At 40.2% G+C, this 19,544-nt stretch overlaps 1 protein-coding gene across 1 annotated transcript in view; it reads left to right on the top strand.

Annotated features, from left to right (window-relative positions):
• Positions 1–5,860: 5,860 nt before the first annotated feature.
• The window catches only part of SNX6 (sorting nexin 6), a 30,100-nt gene continuing 16,416 nt past the window's right edge, over positions 5,861–19,544 (top strand). The window contains exons 1-6 of the mRNA XM_041396261.1: positions 5,861–5,880; positions 7,219–7,768; positions 13,230–13,334; positions 15,077–15,187; positions 16,784–16,905; positions 18,859–18,982. Coding sequence (XP_041252195.1) covers positions 5,861–5,880; positions 7,219–7,768; positions 13,230–13,334; positions 15,077–15,187; positions 16,784–16,905; positions 18,859–18,982 — 1,032 coding nt within the window. The remainder of the gene's footprint in view (positions 5,881–7,218; positions 7,769–13,229; positions 13,335–15,076; positions 15,188–16,783; positions 16,906–18,858; positions 18,983–19,544) is intronic.

Raw genomic sequence — 19,544 nt, 5'->3', positions numbered from 1 at the left:
TACTGTAACTCCGCAGTCTTCAGTGCTATTATTTGAGATGTAAAATAAGAAATACAGCAAATAAAATGTTTTTGTGAGAAGCAAAAGGCAAAATTTAGCAAAGATCTTTATTAGGTGCATTTGCAATTGAACTTTAAATTGTTTTGTAAAGGCCTACCTTTGTCCTAATCACTGATTCTCTAGATGGGGAGATTTCAATGTTTGAATTCCAAAAATAGCATCGCCTTAAATGCTGGGAAATAAGCTGCATTGCAGGTTTGGTAAATCTGAAGGTTTTTGTTCAGCCACTTAGTCATAGCTGCCCCCTCAAACAAGAGATAGCAAAGGATATTTTTTGAGAAGGTGGGACTAGAACAAACATAATGACCTGAAACTGCAAGGGTCCTTTGTATCTTATAAAAGAAGCAGAGGTAAAAGATTTCCTATTATAGAATATTATAAAATGACTGGAGCCAATAAACCGTACATAATGATTTTGACTTCATGTAATAAGCAAAGCTCCATTGACTTTAATGGAAAAACATTGATTTGCACTAGCAGAAGAGCTGAGTGGAAGGAGGTGCATTACTGATTGTCTTGTTAGTGTGGGTAATAGTCCTGAAATAATTCTCAAAAATAGAGATTATTAACATGACATGACTTCCCCCTTAGCAGGAGCATGGCTTTTGATGTGTGTCCTGGCTTCAGCTGAGATAGGGTACATTTCCTTCCTCGTAGCTGGTACAACGCTGTGTTTCAGTTTCAGTATGAGAATAATGTTGTTACACACCAATATTTTAGGTGTTGCTAAGTGGTGCTTGCCCCAGGTCAAGGACTTTTCACTGTTTCATGCTCTGCCAGTGAGGAGGTACACAAAAAGCTGGGGGGGAGTATGGTCAGGACAGCTGACCAAACTGGCCAAAGAGATGTTCCTTTGCACAGAACACCCAGTATATAAAGTGGAGGAGCTACTTGGAAGGGCACCGAGAGCTGCTTGGTGATGGGTTGGGCATCTGCCAGCGGGAAGTGAGCGATTATATTGTGCATCACTGTTTTTTTTATGTGCGTGCTCTATTTATATTTTACTTTATTTCAAGTATTAAACTGCTCTTATCTCAACCCTATGGTTTTACCTTTTTCTGATTCTCCTCCTGACCCCACTGGGGTGGGAAGTAGGGAGTGAGTGAGCAGCTGTGTGATACTCAGCTGCCAGCTGGAGTTCAGTGATGACAATGAGCTTAATCCAAAGGGCACCCTTGGTTGTTTTACATTCATCATCTCCAGATCGAGAGAACTGGCCTGTCTGGAAGCATGGGCTGCAGCTCAAGTGCTGGTGGTCACACTGTGGGAATCAGTTAGTGCAGCTATTATGATAAACATGCACATCTTGGCTGCTTGCAGTGAGCACCATCCGTTGAATCAAGCTGAATCAGGAGATGTTAACTCAAAAGCAGACAGCTGTAAGTAAAACTGCAGTGAAGCTAAACAGTGAGTGCTTTCTGTGGCTGCACTTTAACCCATGCCTCTTATTGCAACTGGCTGTCCAACACAATTTAAAATTAACAAGCATCTGCATCTCTATAGCTGTTAAATCAGAAAAAGAGAACTAAGAAGGGGATTGGTTGGCCAGCCAATGTCTCCGTGGCCCAGTTTTTTTTTTCTGACTACTCCTCAAGTCCTAATGCCTCTGGCTCTGCAGATACTACATAGAAAGGAACACATTTAGATGCAGCGTATAATTATTTTTTCACTGGACCTCTGAGCAAGCAGGAGTTTGAGACCATATATGAAACATAGGATGTGTCTTAGGGCAGCTACTCCCATGCAGCAGTGCTGTAATTTGAATGTCACAACAGATTTACTTGGACATGGAAGCAGCTTTGCTTTTGAGTCAGATATCATCATATTTGAAGAGCTGTTCCTGGCCATTAAATAATGCCTCAGATGATTGTTGGTTTAATGCTGCTTGACGGCATCTATCAAAGCTTTTTCTCTGGTGAACTTGTCAGAAGTAACATGTTTTGGTATTTTTCTTATCTTTGATCATTTTGAATGAGACCACTTTGGTCAGAAAATCTTTAGAATGCTGGTCAGGTAAGGCTCACCTGATACATGCAGGAAGACAAAGAACAGCCAGTTAGTGTTTGGCTGGCTCATGAATGTTGCCTCAGGCAGAACATGTTAGTGGTCATCACATCCTCTCACACTGCAAGTGATGCCCTACTACTGCTGGCATTCAGAGGAAGCACTGGGAGACATCTAAGGTTTCCAAATGAAAACTCAGAGGAGTGTCTCTTCTAAGAGTGCAATAGCAAAAAACAGTGACCAAGAAGCCAGTGAGGAGCAGAACAGAAGACTAAATCTGAGACTGAGATTAAGAAGAAGAGCCAAAAACTGAATGAGCTGATTACACAGGGGACCTAAAGAGTGAGGGGAAAGTAGTAATTTTGCAATAAGCTGGAGAGAACAGACAGCTGCCCTCAGTCAAGACCAAAGGAAATTGGGGTATGGAATGGGGTGGTCCAACAAAGAGAAAGGAAGAGACAGATTGGAAAGAGAATAAGACATTAGGAAGGAAAAATGCTAACTATTAAAAAAGAGGGGAAAATAGTCAAAAATAAACCTCAAAAATATTAGGATAAAAGGCAATAAGATAACAGGAGCAAAAGACTACTGGTCCCCAACAATACTGATATATACTGAACTAGCAGAAAGTGTCATTCAGTCTGTTCTGACAACATAAGCAGCACTGTGCAGTCCTTCCTGATACCCACTATTGTACCAGTGACAAGACATGACAAGAGCTGCTTTGTCTTCCCTGCCTGGCGCTGCCCTGCTGGGGCAGAGCTGGCCTTTGAGGAATGACGTGTATGAGGTCAGTCTTAGCAAATCCGCTTTTTATCCTTCTTGGTCCCACTTTCATCAACAAGGCCTTATTTATACTGAGGTTTTGTTTTTAGGTGTGACAAGCACTACTGTAAATGGTCTTCTGGTATTTTTACCTCAGACTCATCTCAACATCTGACACAAAGAGTAATAACACTGCTTTGGAGAAGTCTCCCATAATGCTCTTACCATTGCAGTTACTGACTGACAGAGTTAAGACTGCTGTGAAGCTCATATCCCAAAGCATTCTTTTTGCCCTCCACAGCACATGGATTAAACCAGGCAGCTCTAAAATTAAAAACCTGTTAACTGACATGGCAAAAAAATCTCCCTGTTTTCAGGTGTCATGTCACCAAAATGGTTTTTCTTTTTCTGTTATAATAATAAATTTTGTTACAATAAAGAATTAAAGAATTTTGTGCTGTACTTGGTACAAGTACAACCCTTAGTCTGGAGCAAAGGTGAGGCAGGAAATTTTGGCTTTCTCTTAAAAAAAGGACATTAAGAACTGGGAAGGATGATTAAAAAGAATTCACTCAGAATATTCTCTGAACATCCATGTTTCATCTGGTTTATAAAGAAGGGACAGGAGTTCAGGAAAAGAGATGAGTTCAGTTGCTTTAAATCCAGTAGGCAGCTGATGCTGATCAGTCTGTGACTTGTTTATAAACATTTCTATGCATCCCTGTGAACCAGGGAGAAGAGAACTTCTTTATAGGCTCCTTCCTAGACAATCCTATAGGAGCTATGGGAGATGCAGTCTCCTTTTGCACGCATTTGTAATGAAGAATTCGTGCAGATCAGTGATGGCCTACAATCTGTTATAGAAATATGACTATTAGGTTAATAACAGCATGCAATCCAAAGAAGAAAAAAACTATCAGTATATTCAGAGCTCAGAATAAGTGAATTTTACCTATGTGTACTGCATAATATATTCTTCCCCTTACAGCTTCTTGGTGTCAGTTCATGGCACTGGTGAAAAATGAGGCTTTAGATAGTTCAACTTTCTGCATCAGTGTAACTGCATATGGGCACTAAGTCATTCATGGCAGACAATGTCTATAATCCCATTTAAATGAATTTTAAAAAGAAAGAATTTGATTCTTTCCTAGGGAAGAATTGCATTACAATATAGCTTCATACATGCAGTCAGCATCTTGCATAAGGAGGCCAGGATTTTTGAAACTGCAGAGCGAGCCTTTTCTGGGTCCCTGCAGTCTGAATAGAAACCCACACATCCTTACTATTTGCATATGTCCCCATTATGCTTTGGAATTCACAGAAGACTATTCCATACTGAGGAACAGATATTTCTTTTCTTTTCTTATGGAAATTACTGTTCCTCAGAGTGTCTAGAAGTTACTGAGCAGTACTAAGATATGTTTCTCTTCTCTATAACATTATACAATTTTCCCTGTCTGTTCTTTTAATCCTACATATCACATCCTCTTTGTGTTTCTAAGGAAATATGATTTGTTTGATAGCAATTTAATGCTATAAAGTGATCTATCTCCATAACAGGTAAAAAGCCTCTATTGCTAACTGAGCTTTTTAGACAGATTTTATAATAAGGTTTTGAATCATTTTTCTTGTTCAGCTTTAAACTTCTGAGAACATTACACTTAAAAGCCTAGTTTTCCACAGAAATAAAAGGTAAATATTGGTTAATCTTTTACAAAATGTAATTATCTGCTCTGCCATTAAAAAAAAAAAAAAAAAAAAAAAAAAGCTCCACCATAAAGCTTTAATGATATGTGTCCTTAATACAGTTTCAGTTAGTGTCAGTAGAGAAAATTGAAATGAAGTATGTAAGGGAATAAAATGTTTTTATCTCAAAGACAGAACAAAAGGAGGAATCAATCTGTTACTGACATACAGGAAAGCTGGTCCTTACAACCACAATTTCACTGCAAGGTGCTGTATTTGAGCTTCACATGAACAGCAGTACATGAGGTAGTTTGAAGGAAACTTTTAGTAATTAGATTTAGAAAGGGAAGTGGCGAAACTTCTCAAAAAGAAAAAAGTGCATGAAGAATAGTTCCTCACACTTAAAAACCCCCAAAAAGCAACATATCAGCTAATGAAACACCAGAACTACAGTTCCTGCCTATATCAAATGCTTGCATCCATTGAATCACTCCATGGTGAGTCATCCAGTGCAGACAGTACTATATGACATGATGCCATGGAGTGGGAAGGCTGAAGATCTCCCCAGTGATTCTCTGATAAAAGCCAAATATTTCTCAAATTATATGGCTTCTGATTTTCCAGGGATAACACGCTCAAACACAAAGGAAATGCTATTGGTTGGACAAACCTCGGCTGAAAAGAATTCCGAAAAATATGGATATAGCACCATCTACTGACATTATGGGTCTTTGCAGGTGGATGCTTTCTAAAAATCGGGAGACCTACGGGTTGCATTCCTCCTTGTATTTACAGCTCTGTAAACTCAAGATAATGCTGATCCTTGCCTCAAGGGTTTAGCAGCTGAAATGAGACCGAGAAAACATGGTATCTGAAGAGAAAAAATGAGGAGAAAAGGGAGGAAAAATGAGACCAAAACTGAGTAGCTGAGTGAGCCAAAGTGTGTCCTGGAGCTAAAAGGAGGATGTTGCTAGTGAAGGGAATAAGTCCTCAAGATGTCATTTGAGAGCCCCAAGACTTTCCTTCCTTTTGGTTTTGAACTGCGTTCCTATGGGCCATCCATACAGTTTATCAGAGCCAGTGGAACTCAAATAGTTTCCCCCTCCTCTGTTCTATGTAATTTTCCTGCTGGTGAGATAGCTTGGCAGCAGTAAGGGCCTGCTTGAAGACCAGAGTTGGTGTAGACAGCCAGGTGCGTGGAGGAGGGTAGGAATGCGGTCATACCAAAGGACTGTCAGATTGTCTCAGCTGCAACGTATAATTTCATGCTTCCTGGGTTATATTTAGTTCATTGAATTGATTTATTATTGTTACATAGACATAGAAAAGTGTGCAAACAGCCGAGATGGAAACTCTACAGGTAGGGTGAGCTCAGCTGTCAAAGGAAACTGCTCCTGGAGCTGCAGAGCAGGTTTATTAAGGTGAGTCTTGAGAGAAGAGCAGTGAAAAGAGGTAATGCTCTGCTCCCACCTCCTAGCCAGGGTGTCCCCACGGCACACACCATCTGTCTCGGCTGCTGAAGCAGAAACAGCAGGCAGCACGCACTGGGGAGAAAACTAGGGCAAGACACGGACCTGGGATAAGTTGATTAGGACAGGATGAAAGATTGGTATTTTTTTGTATCATCTTTTGGTATCAACTTTTAGAGCCATAGCACTGCTGCTGTTATGGAATACCAGAGAACCACAGAATCACAGAACAGGCTGGGTTGGAAGGGACATTAAAGATCACCTCGTTTGAATGCCTCTGTGGGCAGGAACACTTTTTACCAGACCAGGTCCCTTATGAGCCTCTGTGCCAACCAAAACATGACCAGTCCATGCTACCAGAGCCACAATGGAAAGCAATATAACCTTGTTTTTTTGTAGATGCAACTGAGATGGTCATCTTGCTAGATTCATACTAGGCAGCTGATCTACTTAGTTCTCCCCGTAAGAAAAAATCATGTCATTGTTCCTTGTGAAGAACCTCCTCAACTTTTTGCCCTGGATTCTTTGGTTCTAATAAAATGTATCAGCAGTAAATAATAAATATTAAGAAAGCAAACTCAATCTGTCACCAAATTTTTTTTCTCCATAAAAACAGATGTTTGCTGAGTGGAATGGTATATGATACTGAACCCAGAATGTGCACAGAACAGGATACTAATACAGGTGAACCCCCAGAAATCAGTTTCCTGTGTGACTTTGTCTTTATCCCTTCAGAATGACAAAGTTGGTGTTTAATCAGAGATCTTTCATACTTTCTCTGTACTTCATAAAATATTTTTATTTCTCTCGACCTCAGAAGTAAGTCAGTATTTTGGATGATGTTGCACATGTCTGTATCAAGACAGAAACAGGCTGCACACTTGAAAATTGTTTAAAGAACAGCTTTTAAAATTATTTACAAAATGCATACACAAATGCATCCCTGGGCAACACCGAGATCGGAGCATGATCATGGAACCCCACCCTGGGGCCGTTTCTTGGCCGTTCTGTCTCCGATTCACACAAAACCGCAGTCTCGGGCATAGACTCCCTCCACGCTTACACCCGCTTTAGTGCGTGGATGCTGACCTTTCCCACTGCATTAGACAAAGCGGCATCTAAAGACTCCACTCCTTAGTACGAAACAGGCAGTTGTCAATCTTGAATCACGTAACTGCCCAAAAATCAAAGCCATATTATAAGCCTCCGAATTTCTCGCGCTGTCATTGCCCAGTTTCACATCCAGGCTTGCACAAACGTGCGAAGCCCGTCTCCCGCACGGAGGCCGGGGAGCAGCGCAGGGCAGCGAGGAGGCCCCGGCCTGCGGCCGGAGCTGCGCACACCCCCGCAGGCCCGGCGCGCCGCTCTGCCGCCTTCCACCGACCAGAGCCGCTCCCCCGCGCACGGGGCACGCCCAGCGCCCTCAACACCCGCGACCCGGCACCCGCCAGCCCCAGCAGCGCACGGCAACACCGCGCGGCTGCGACACGAGCAACCACCGCCCCGGCTGCGGCCAGCCCCGCTCCCCTCCCTCGCCCGCAGCCGCCTCCAAAGCACCACCCGGCATGATGGTGGGTCCGGGGCGGCCGCGGAGCCGGGCCGGGGCGGGGCAGGGCAGGGCGGGCGGCGCGGCCGGGCACTCGCTAACCTGTGCGCTTTGTCTCCCCTCACCCTCCCTGCCGCCGGCCGTGCCCCTCCGTACCCCCTGCCTGCGCCGCCGCCTCGCCCCCAAGCAGGAAGGCTCGGACGACGGCCCAGATTTCCTCTCGGAGGAGGACCGAGGTGTAAGTGCCGCGGGGAGGCGTCGGGACCCGGCGCCTGGGGCTGGGCGTGGGGGAAACGGGGTCGGCCCCTCTTCGGGGGCCTCCGGGCGCTGGCCCGGGCCCGCCGCGTGGGTGTCGGGCGGAGGCGGGATGCTGGGCTGCGAGCGTCCGGGCTGTCTGTCTGTCCGTCCGTCCGCCCGCCGGGATCTGCTCCTGGCACAGCCCCCCGCTGATACCGGCGTCTGTGTGCGTGTGCTCTTCATTGTTCTGTCACCCAAGTTTTGGAAGGACGGTTCTTTCGTGCTGTCGTTGGCTTAGCTGGGGAGGGGGTTGCGGCCGGAGGTGGCTGTTCTCTGCCTGCGGCCCCGCTCTCCCGCTGCACACGCCCGGCGGGGCCGGTCCTGCCCAGGCTGCCCAGCCCTGGGAGCGCCGGGCTCCATCGCGATCTAGGGCCTGGCTGATGCAGTCCTGCCCTCCCTTCTCCCTTCAGGCCCAGGGGGCTCTCCCATAGATAACAATGAGACATTTACATTGCAGACGCATGCTACATAATAAACTCTTTATTGAAGAGAAGTTCTGCTGTTGGGACAGGATACCACAATTACGTTTTTTACTGAGAAAACCTTTTTCTCTGACTTTCTGTTTCTGGCCTTAGTTTCTCTTCTGACTGCTGTATCCGTCTTTATTGAACTTGACTGCCTCACTTAAGCACAAATCAGCTAACCTAGTATAATTTAGTAAGACTGATTATCCCTGTCAGTTAGTATCTTGAGAAAGACCAACTGTGAGCAAGGTAGGAGAGCAGCTTCAGGGTTGCTTAGGTTCCCTTGGCTGTTGGTGGTTATTGAAGTGACTGCATACAGTATATTCCTAAAAAAACAAAAACCTGAGAAACACTGTGTTGGTATGATGTTTTATCATGCACACCATAGTCAGATGTTAAGTTCAGTGCATTTTATGTTCCAGTTTATGGCCAGAAATTTAAAAAGGTATTCTAATATCGTAACAGGCCAATCCTGGCCAATGTAAAGCTTTTGTCTTTAAGTATACAGCTACTTTACTAAGAATATCGGATAAAAGAGAGAGGAGGTTGGCATTGTTGTCCTTTGAGTATGTTCAGAACAAGGATCGAAGATCTTACTAACTGGAATTTTATTTACATAGGTATTTTATATAGGTTCTCTCTGGTACTTAGGAGCAGCTTTGATGTGCACAGTTAAGTTGCCTTTATCTGAAGGTGCAGGTAGAACATAACAATGTGGATCTGATCTCCTGTGAAACTTGTTTGTTTGGCTGGTTATTAGTTTTCCCTCTAAGGCTACAGGTCGTTAAGAGTTCACAAGGTAATTTGAAAACATTAAGAAATCTCTTAGCAGTTTTGTTTGTACTGTTGTGAGACTTGCCATCTCACTTGGCCAAATGCAGTCATTTTTTTTTCTCTCCTGTGTCTTCATCCGGTACTGAGGAATTAAACTAGAACAGTGGCCTTCTCATTTGCCTCGTTTTTTTAGGGTTTTTTATTTTCAATCACCCATCACTGTGGGGGTTTAATTTTTTCTTTTCTGTCTAAATGCCTGGGGTTAAAACACAGGTTCTTATCTGCATGATTTTGTTTGTGATACAGGAAGTTAATCAAAAACAATATGGCAGTCTGTTCATGAATGGATTTGCTGTGCTTTAATCTTCAAAACTGTAATACTTTTTTTCTAAGTAGAAGTAGTAAAAAAACGAATCTTTTCATAAAGTGATTCCCTAGTTCTGATTTGTTGCCTTTCTCTGCAATTAAATAATGAGTAGGTCAAGCCTTTACTTGAAAGCATGGATGGCTACTTCTAGTTGGAGTAACTGAGCTTTTAGTTTTGACAATCAATACTCTTGCCTCTGTTGAATTCAGATATTGCTGTGATAGCTGTACTTCTGCTGCAGGAACATGTTTGTTGGCTACAGTTGGGGTGGTGGGATGAAAGAGGGCTGGAATTTATGCTGATGCCACACAGAAGAGTAATTCTCAGACAATGGTGTTACACCATATGGAGCCTTTTCTGGAGAACTGTAAAACAGAGCGCTGAGAATCATCTTTGAGGAAGTAGCAGTGGGTGGTCTGTAGAAGGAACTTATTATAAATGGTCTGCATAAAATGAACTTGTGGGAATTGCTTTTCTGAATTTCACTTAGAAAATAGGATGGGATTGAATTTGCTTGGTGTAACTTGGGTGCTGTTGGGATTTTTGTGCTCTCTCTAACATAAACAATACATGCTTTTTAAATTAAAGTGGTGTAGTATTGCTCCATTAGTACTGCCTTGTATATTTTATGTCTATATGATCTTTAGGTAACACTCATTCAGTGGAAATGAGCTGTCCTTTAGAACAGGTCAGCTGGAAGCTTAATGCTGTGAAAACACTTCGAAAGCTTTTGTTGTAAAGGTACTCTTTGTCCCCTTGTTTTGTGTATTTGCCTGTCTGTAAAGGACCAGCTGAAGATAGGGTCCTTTTTACTCTAACATTTTTGAAAGAGCTTAGAGCAGGGAAGTTACTGTTAATGGATGACATTACCTAGGAATGTAGCACTTGGTTGTTTCCCTTGTCTGTACCAAATTCCTTACATTATCATTTGAAGTATAATTGATCCTTAAGCAAGAACTCAGATGTTAAATCCTCTCCTTGCATTGTGTTCTCAGTTAGTACTGTAACATTGGCTTGGCCTGGGTTTTGGCTTCTGGTGTTTTCTAGACCCTTTGAATAGAACAGGGACTTTCTTGGTATACCATAGGGAACTGTAAAGTAATTAAATCAGGTTTTGTTTTGCAAGTTGTTCAGCATAGGTGTAGATAACATAGGTAAGCGTAAAATTATTATGCAGTGTTTATATATTAGACTTGGAGGGGGGCAGTATAAAAATACTACCCTATCTCTATTTTTTCCATACTTTTAAGGTACTTTCATTTCAGTTTTCATCTGTATCAGACTGTTTTTATTTTTTAATTTTCTACTTCCTTTGTCACTAGAAGACCATCCATTGGTGACAGTTTTATTTTGGAAGTAGTGATGCAGAGTTTGTTTAAGTTTGTGGTGCAGTGATGTTGTTTGTGAATTCAATTTCCAGTAATGCAATGTGATTCGTTGTGTCACATGAATACATTTAAAGTCCTTCAAGTTTCTGATTGTCTTTGACACCTTTCATAAATGCTTCATTACCATTGCAGATGAAAATATTCCCTGTTGGCAGTCAGGCTACATGGCATAACTTAACATATGATTAAACTCTTCAAAACTGTTACAAACTTAACTCAGTATAAATCAAACAAATAGTCCTTTACAGCTGCATGTCATGGGTGAAGTTGTCATATTTGGTTCTTAATTTTCTCAGCACAGATAGGATTTTTGTATCTCAAGTTGGGAGTAGTGCATATGATCAGGTTGCACTGAGCTGGGTATGCTCTAATGGCAAACTTGATCAGCTGTTATACTGAATTCTAGCGTTTTGTATAGTACCACTTTGGAAAGAAAAAAAAAAGGGAGGTGCAAAAGTATTTTGGTATAAATATTTGTGACCTGTGAAAGATTACAAAAATACCATTTAGATAATTTAGATTATTTGCTGAGTGTACTCAGTCTGTTAATGTATTCTGGGGGGACCGGAGAAAAGCAAACAGTACCCCAGACAGTGTAACCACAAAAACCTTTTTACACACTGAAAAATGTGGTGTCATGACATAAGAGAGACATTGGTATGTCATTATATTTTTCTTTCCTAAATTAGATGGTAAGCACTTTGGAAACTCAGTAGGAGCTAGGAGATTCTGCCTCTGAGAAGTGATCTGTGAGAAACCATTGCATGATAATACGCCTTTGTGTGAGGCAGTGACCCTCTAAACCTTGGGGAAAAAAACAAAAGGCAATGCCTGAATCACGTGCGTGAATATGTTACTGTGCAGTCATTTTAATGATTTCCAACTTCACTGTAAGGAAAAGCTACGTGTAAGAGCTTCTGAACAGTTACATTTTGCTAGCCTTAGCAGAATGTGCTAGACTGCATGGTTCTGGTTTACTTCAACACACTAATTCTAGGTCTATGAGTCTGATTGCTGCTACATAGGCAAGAGTTGTCCATGCATCAAGGTTAACAGCTAGACTAGAGTGGGATCTGACCACTGTGATTTAATATAAAGGTAACTTATGGAAAACAAGATGTAGCAGTTGATGCTTCTGTCCTAGAGCTTTTCCAGTGCCTCGCAGTGTTACCTTCAAAATCTGCTCATGTGTAACTTCTGTAGTGTTTGTTGAGAATACTTAAGCATTTTTGTACTTAAGTATTGACTTTAAAATGCAATCCTGAAAAAATTTATGGAGAAAGTCCAAATCTCTGTATGGCAAAGCATTTTTATACTGTAGAATGGGGTATTTGTAGAAAAAATGCAGCATCAGAGAAAACACCATGTCTGAGTAAAAAGTATGCCTTGTGAGCATGACGTTGAAATATTTTTTGACAATGTGATTGGAAAAGATTTCAGGGTAAGCGTTAGTGCTTGTAAAAACATTCCAAATGTCTGTTGGCCATGATGATGAAATTGTCGTGGGACAAATTCCTCTAGAACAGCAAGGGGAGGGGACTTGAATTTCCAGTTGGGCTCTAGATGAGGTTGCACCAAGTACTGAAGCCTTTGGTCCAGTTACTGCCAAATATTGTGATGCTCAGATAATATGTCAGTTTTGCTGTATTTGATCATTGTCTCTTTTTTGTTTTTGGTTTTTTTTTTTTTTTTTCAATGATACTGGAATTATTTTGTGAAAGAGTTCAGGTTTCATGTCTTGTAGAAAAAAAACCACATGTATTCCTTGCACTTTTACCATTTCTTGTGCTCATTTTGAAGACATCAAAGTCTTGGGTTTAAGTGTTTTGCTTTGGGGTTTTTCAGAAAAAAAAAAATTCCAAGAAGACTTAATCTCTGTGAAGTTCAGGATATTCTTTTAAGCTTTTTCATTATATGATGAGATATGTTGAATAGAATAGTGTAAGACAGTGTGGGTAAATCAGATCTATAACTGCTCTTGCTTCTTTGAAATATAGAACCACTTTTCCCCTTAAAAGTACCTTTCCAATTGTTAATATCCTTATAATTACCTTTACAAGTATATTTAGAACAGCTTGTCAGTTCAGAGGAATGGGGACGATAAAGAGAAAAACCTACCAAACTTGTTGCTATCTGTAAATGTACTTTGTCTTGAGCATCTCAATTACTAGCAAGTTAGCAATCTACAGAAATGAAAATAGTGCACTAACAAGGCATACTGTAAAAGAGATTATTATTTGTTCATAGGGAGTACTACTGGAATTTCTTTTTCCTGCTGGAAATAATCTTTTAATGTTGCAGGGTTTTATGATCTGTCTTCAGCATTGCAGGATCAGGGTTCATTTCAAAGGAAGAATAATGGAAATATACTTTACCTTTTTTTTTTAAGCTAAATATATTTTTCTTCAGCTTAGAGCAATAAATGTAGATCTCCAGACTGATGCTGCTCTGCAAGTGGATATCTCAGATGCACTCAGTGAGAGGGATAAAGTGAAATTCACAGTCCATACAAAGGTAAAACCTGGGTTTGTACACGGAACAGTTCTTAATTATATACAAAAGAGAGTTTGCTTAAACTGTTTGTTGAAACAAAGTGTAAAACAATCCAGAGGAAATGAGAAAGTAGAATTAACTCATATTTATGAGACTGTGTAGCTGCGGTGCATAAGAAAAAGATGACTTAAGAGTTTAAAAGCAGTTTGGAAGAAAGTTATTTTCATTTTTTTTTGTATTGATGTGTTGTTATGCCATTCCCATGCCTATTAATTAGCCTGTTTGCAGGTAGAATCTTTAATATACATGAATATACTTCAGTATAGTTTTTTCATTTGATTAGATCTTCCTATAGTTTCAGATTCTAAAAGCATATCTTGTAATTGTATTACATTCAGGGATCATTTTTAATTACTATTGTTTATGGCTTTTTTTAGATTTGAATGTTTATTGATTGCAGAGTGACAGAATAATTGAAGTTGAATAAAATATCTGGACATCATCAATCCTATCTCGTCCCTCACTCTCACCATTAAATTAGAGTGCACAGGAGCACATTGCTTAGGATTTGCCCATTTGGGTTTCTCTTACAGAATCAAAGAATCACTTAAATTGGAAAATACCTCTAAGATTGAGTCCAACCATTAATCCAGCACTGCTGAGTCCACCATTAAACCATGTTCCTAAGTGCCACATCTACATGTTTTTTAAATACCTTCAGGGATGGTTGCTCAACCATTTCCCTCGGCAGCCCCTTCTAAAACTTGACAGCCCTTTGAGTGAAGAAATTATTTTAATATCCAATCTAAACCTCCCCTTATGCAACTTGAGGCCATTTCCTCTTGTCCTCTCGCCTATTACTTGAGAGAGGAGACCACCCCCCCACCTGGCTGCAGCCTCATATCAGATACTTGTACAGAGTGATAAGGTCAACCCCTGATTTTTTGTCAGCCAAAACACCTCCAGCTCCCTCAGCCACTCCTCATCAGATTTGTGCTCCAGAGCTGCCACCAGCTCTGTTGCCCTTCTCTGGGCACGCTCCAGCACCTCAGTGTCTTTCCTGCCAGGAGGGGCTCAGAACTGGATGCAGGATTAGAGATGTGGCCTCACCCGTGTCCAGCACAGGGGGACAATCACTGCCCTGGTCCTGCTGGCCACATTATTTCTGATACAAGTCAGGATGCCATTGGCCTTCTTGGCCACTTGGGCACACGCTGGATCATGTCCAGCCACTGATGAGGTTCTTTTCCACTGGGCAGCTTTCCAGCTGCTCTGCCCCCAGCCTGTAGCACTGTCTGGGGTTGTGACCCAAGTGCAGACCTGGCTCCTCACCTTGTTGAACCTCCTACAGTTGGCCTCAGTCCATGGATCCAGCTGATCCAGATGCCTCTGCAGATCCTTCCTGCCCTCTGGCAGATCAACATCTCCACCCAACTTGGTGTCATCTACAAACTAAGGGGCACTTGGTCCCCTCATCCAGATCATCAATAAAGATACTAAACAGAACTCCAGGATTAAATTAATAAAGATATTAGCCATGTTGATGAGAGCAGGCACTCTACAACCTTTTATGGCAACCCATGCCAACTGATTGCTGCACTAATTAAGATGAGGGTAATTACTGTGGTATGAACTTTTGGGGACACTTTTGTTGTTCCCTCAAGGTTTTTTCATATAGTAATGAAAAGCCTTGTTTTTTGTTGAGCTTTTCTTTCTGTGTATCTCCTTCCCCCCCATAATTCTACCTCCTTTTACCCTTCTAGAGTTCCTTGCCAAATTTCAAGCAAAACGAATTTTCTGTAGTCCGGCAACACGAAGAGTTTATTTGGCTTCATGATTCTTTTGTTGAGAACGAGGACTATGCTGGCTATATTGTAAGTACTGGTATTCTTTTGGTTTATATGTGCCGTTTTCTGTGGGCTGGATTAAAACTACTTGAGGCTGCTTTTAAATGTAGTGGAAACAGCAGGTGTTCATTCCTTATAAAATCAGATAAGCTTCTCTAATACTTCATTTTATGCAATTACACAAAATTAATGGTTGAAGCAAGCTTGGAAGAAAGCTACAGTAGCTGTCATACTTTCTTGCCCTTTACTCCTAAGAAGTGAGTAGTTTAATTTGTCTCCAAGAGTATTTTTATGCCACTGTGTTAAAAGTGTGGGAGAGGTTGAACTGTGTAACTTGGTGGTATTGTTTCTGCAAGCTAATGTTTAACTGAGTTACAAGTTTCATGTTTCTTTTGTTTTAGCTGAAATGGTAGACTTTTTGAGTTCTCATTATAAAGATCAGATCATTTTTCTATAAATAAGAGGAAGGAAAAACCACTTCAAATACCATGTAGAACTACAGGGAACCTTAATATATAGTAACTTACAGTTTGAAGTTAATTTCAGGCATTCCAGGAACAGAGGTCTCAAAACAGGCACCGTATGATACTGCATATTGAAAATGGTGCTGCTTTTCATATGTTAATTGGAATATCTGTTATGTTGGTATGAAACTTTGGTATTGGTTTTGTGTTTGGGGGATGTATGCTGATTCAGAGGGTAAACAGATATTTCTAATTGATTAGTGGGTAGATTATAATGAGTATAATCTGTGATGGTGATACCATTGTTGAGCTAGTCTTTTCTTAGTCAAAAAAGCTATTTGAAGTGATTAGACCTTCCGTGTGGTAATAACTAGTTTCAGATGGCTGAACATCTAGATGCTGGATTTTTCTTTTTTTTTTCCGTAATATGTTAATGTAATGGGCCAATATTAGTAAATTAAAATTTAAACATATTTGGTTCTGTGTTCCTTTCCTGGCACCAATTCAGGTTTAGTTTGACTCTGGTGTTTTCTCTTTCAGTGTTAATATACTGTATTACAAAATTAACCTAGAGCCTTGTTGACTGGGGGCTTTGTGACTTCAACACATATGTCTTTAATGTCAACAGTGCTGCAGGAAAGAGCTAGTGCCTGCAAACAACAGGGAATGGTTTTCTTGGTTGAGAGTTTTGGGGAGTTAGAAATGGATGGTGTGAAAACAATTGTGGAATTCTTTTTTCTTTCTTTTTTTCTTCTTTCTTTAAACAAGAAATGATCCTTACCGAATAAGCTGAACCAAAACTAATTAAAAATAATTTTTTCAAGTTTTAAGTCATTGTCATGGGAAATGAAGTATTATTTGGCTTCTGTTGTAATTAAACTGAAGCCATTAGTTAATGCTTTAGTAATCTTCAAGGATACGTGACTGAAATTGGTGTAGTAATGCAGCACAAATAACTCATGAATAAGAGAAATCCAGAAATTTTTGTAAGAGAGACTGCTTTTAAATGCAGTGGAATTTATCCAGAAATGCTGTAATGAATGATGAAAGAGAGAAACATGTATTAAAAAGCTGCAGGCAGTCTACAGTTCCTGTACTGTGAATGGGTGTTGTTTGACTGAGAAAATGAGAACTTAAAAAAAATTGGATTAAATTCCAGATTCCACCAGCACCACCCAGGCCTGACTTTGATGCCTCCAGGGAAAAACTGCAGAAACTTGGAGAAGGGGAAGGATCAATGACTAAAGAAGAATTCACCAAGATGAAACAAGAACTGGAAGCGTATGTAGACTTGATTACTACTTTATTAATTTATTTATATTCCAAAACTTTTAATGCTGTTTGCTATCCTATGTTTCCGATCTCACTGTAATGGTTCTCTGTGAAACACAGACTTGAGAATCCAGTTATTATATAACCAAGGTTAATCTTAGTGATCATGATCAGTGCCATTAGGAAAATTGTGGAAATAATTTCATGGAAGATCTTCTGAAACAGGAAATAAATTAGCTTGTTCTTGAGCATTCTTTCATAAGAAAGAAAGTACTTAGATCCTGTTCTTCACAGAACATCTGCAAAGGGAGGAGATAGCCTCTATCTTTTTTAGTTCTGGTATTCCACATTTGATAAGTATAATTAGACTTTAGGGTAATACACTCAGTGATTGGGAGTAGGGAGTTGTGCATGTGGTTGGTACTGTAAACTTAGATGCCAACCTTCTGTTCCCCAAGAAATACAAAGATTACTAGAAAAATCCTTTTTTGACACTTTTTTTTTAATTTTTCCACAAGGAGAATATACTTCCTGAAAATACTATTTTCCCATACTATGAATTTAATTTATATTGAAATAACTGCTCTGAAGCTTCTTGTTCCATATTGAGTTACACAGTGAAGTTTCTCCTTGCTTCGTCCATTTTCTTTATCATGCATTCACTTCTTTGATCTTTTTCCTGTCATTGGTTTCAGTTTTCAAGTGTATATTTACACTGCTTCTAGACTGCTTCTATCAAGAGCTCTGAATTGGCAAGAAAAGTACATAGAACTCTTACAACTGCTGCTTTCTCTCCGAACTTCAGCTGCTGTGAGCAAATGTCTTAAAAAGCTCTGTGTTAGTGATATGTACAACGTAATTTATAGCAGAGTAGATATACACTTCATATGCAGAAAACTGGAAATTAGCAGAACACTATAGATTTTTAAAGAATCTGGTTTTCCAGCGGCCCTGATCATGATTCTCTTGTGGTCTGGTTAGGGGTTGGATAACACAGAAAACTTTGGGTTTCTTCTACTGCCACCTCCATCCTCTGCATCCTCCTTTTTTGTCTTCACTGAATGACTACTACTCTCACTGAGATCAAACATCTCCCAACACTGGCCCTGCTGGTTTGCTGGTATGTAAATCTTAACCTCCTTGCACATAGTGGAAGGAAAAGCACTGATTATAATTTCACTGTTTGACCTCAGAATGGGAAAAAGAGCCCTTTCCTCATTTTTAGATGAGTTGCATCTTACTCATTGAATTTGCAAAGCTCAATGAATTATAGCAAACTTGTATTGATAAGAGTGCCTTCCTCTTAATTAAATTGCAAGTGAGTAATTGCTTTGAAGTTGAGTTGGCTGAACTGGGCAACCATGTGATTGTTATGGTTAAGTGTGGTTTTTTGTTGTACCTACCTAATTTCACTTTTTGAACCACTATGAAGTGAGACATCGATGTAAGCTTTGGCTCAAAAAGGCTAGGTGCTTTAACTTGAAATAAAAGACTGTTTAAACAGCTAACAAAACTACATAAACATGCAAATAAGTAAGGAGGGTGCAAATGGGCAAGGGGATGGAGATGGGGAGGAAGGAATTTGCACATCAATACACAGGGCTGAGGGACTGTAGTCTGTACCGTAGTTTCTTGAATTTTGGGGTGCTGGGGAAAGGACAATGAAATGAGGTTACGCTTTCAGCAAACCAGTGTCTGTTAGCTAACCATAAAAATTAGAGTGTATTTGTTGACTCTTCATTAAAAGTCTCTCTGTAATGTGTTTGGGCTTCAAATTTCTCCCTAGTATTAACACTGCAGTATTTATTTATGTCTATATCAAACATTGGAGTGATAACTCCAATATATCGGCTTATAATTTTGTACCCTTACTGAGGATCTCTTAAAGCTGCTCACTAGCTTTATCTCAAACTTAATTGCTTCATATGAAGTTCTTATGTCTGTCTTATTTCTTGTTTTTAGTGAATATTTGGCAATATTCAAGAAGACAGTTGCAATGCATGAAGTGTTTTTGTGTCGCGTGGCAGCACATCCTATTTTGAGAAAGGACTTAAATTTCCATGTGTTCTTGGAATATAATCAGGATGTGAGTATTGAAAACTGAATTGCTGGCAAGAGAAATCAAGATGTGCTTTTATGGTAGGATGGAAAACTGATTAAGAGGGAATTACCTCCTGGAGCAAATTACATCAATTCCTTCATGCCAGACATATTTGTATCGTAAAAGTTAAAAATTTGTTTAGTCTGTAGGAGTTCATTTTCTGCCACCTGGGGAACCAAATGCACTATATGCTTTAACCTCAGCATCAAAAATATTACTGGAAATCCAGTATATTTTGGTTTAAAAAGATGAGCTTTTGGTGGTGATTTCACTTGACAGTATGCTTTTCCATTCTTTGAATTATTTTTATTTGCTGCAGGGAAGAATGATGCAACAAAATGGAACACTAATTTTTTAGGATTTGGAACTTTGGTGTAAATTCTGTTGCTAACAAAACTAGAGGGAATTTCTGATGAAATATTCTGATAATGTTAGTGATGTGAGTGAAAACGTGGTTAATTTTTTTCTGAGTATTGGACTAGTGGGGCTGTCCACATGTAACATACTGAATTGAGGTAACAGAGAGTACTTTTGGATTCATAACTCT

This window comes from Onychostruthus taczanowskii, unplaced genomic scaffold (genome assembly GCF_017590055.1).
Source record: "Onychostruthus taczanowskii isolate IOZ18803 unplaced genomic scaffold, ASM1759005v1 scaffold1, whole genome shotgun sequence".
Taxonomy (NCBI): Eukaryota; Metazoa; Chordata; class Aves; order Passeriformes; family Passeridae; genus Onychostruthus; species Onychostruthus taczanowskii.
Note: the sequence above shows the minus strand (reverse complement) of the source record. Positions and strands in the feature narration are given on the sequence as shown.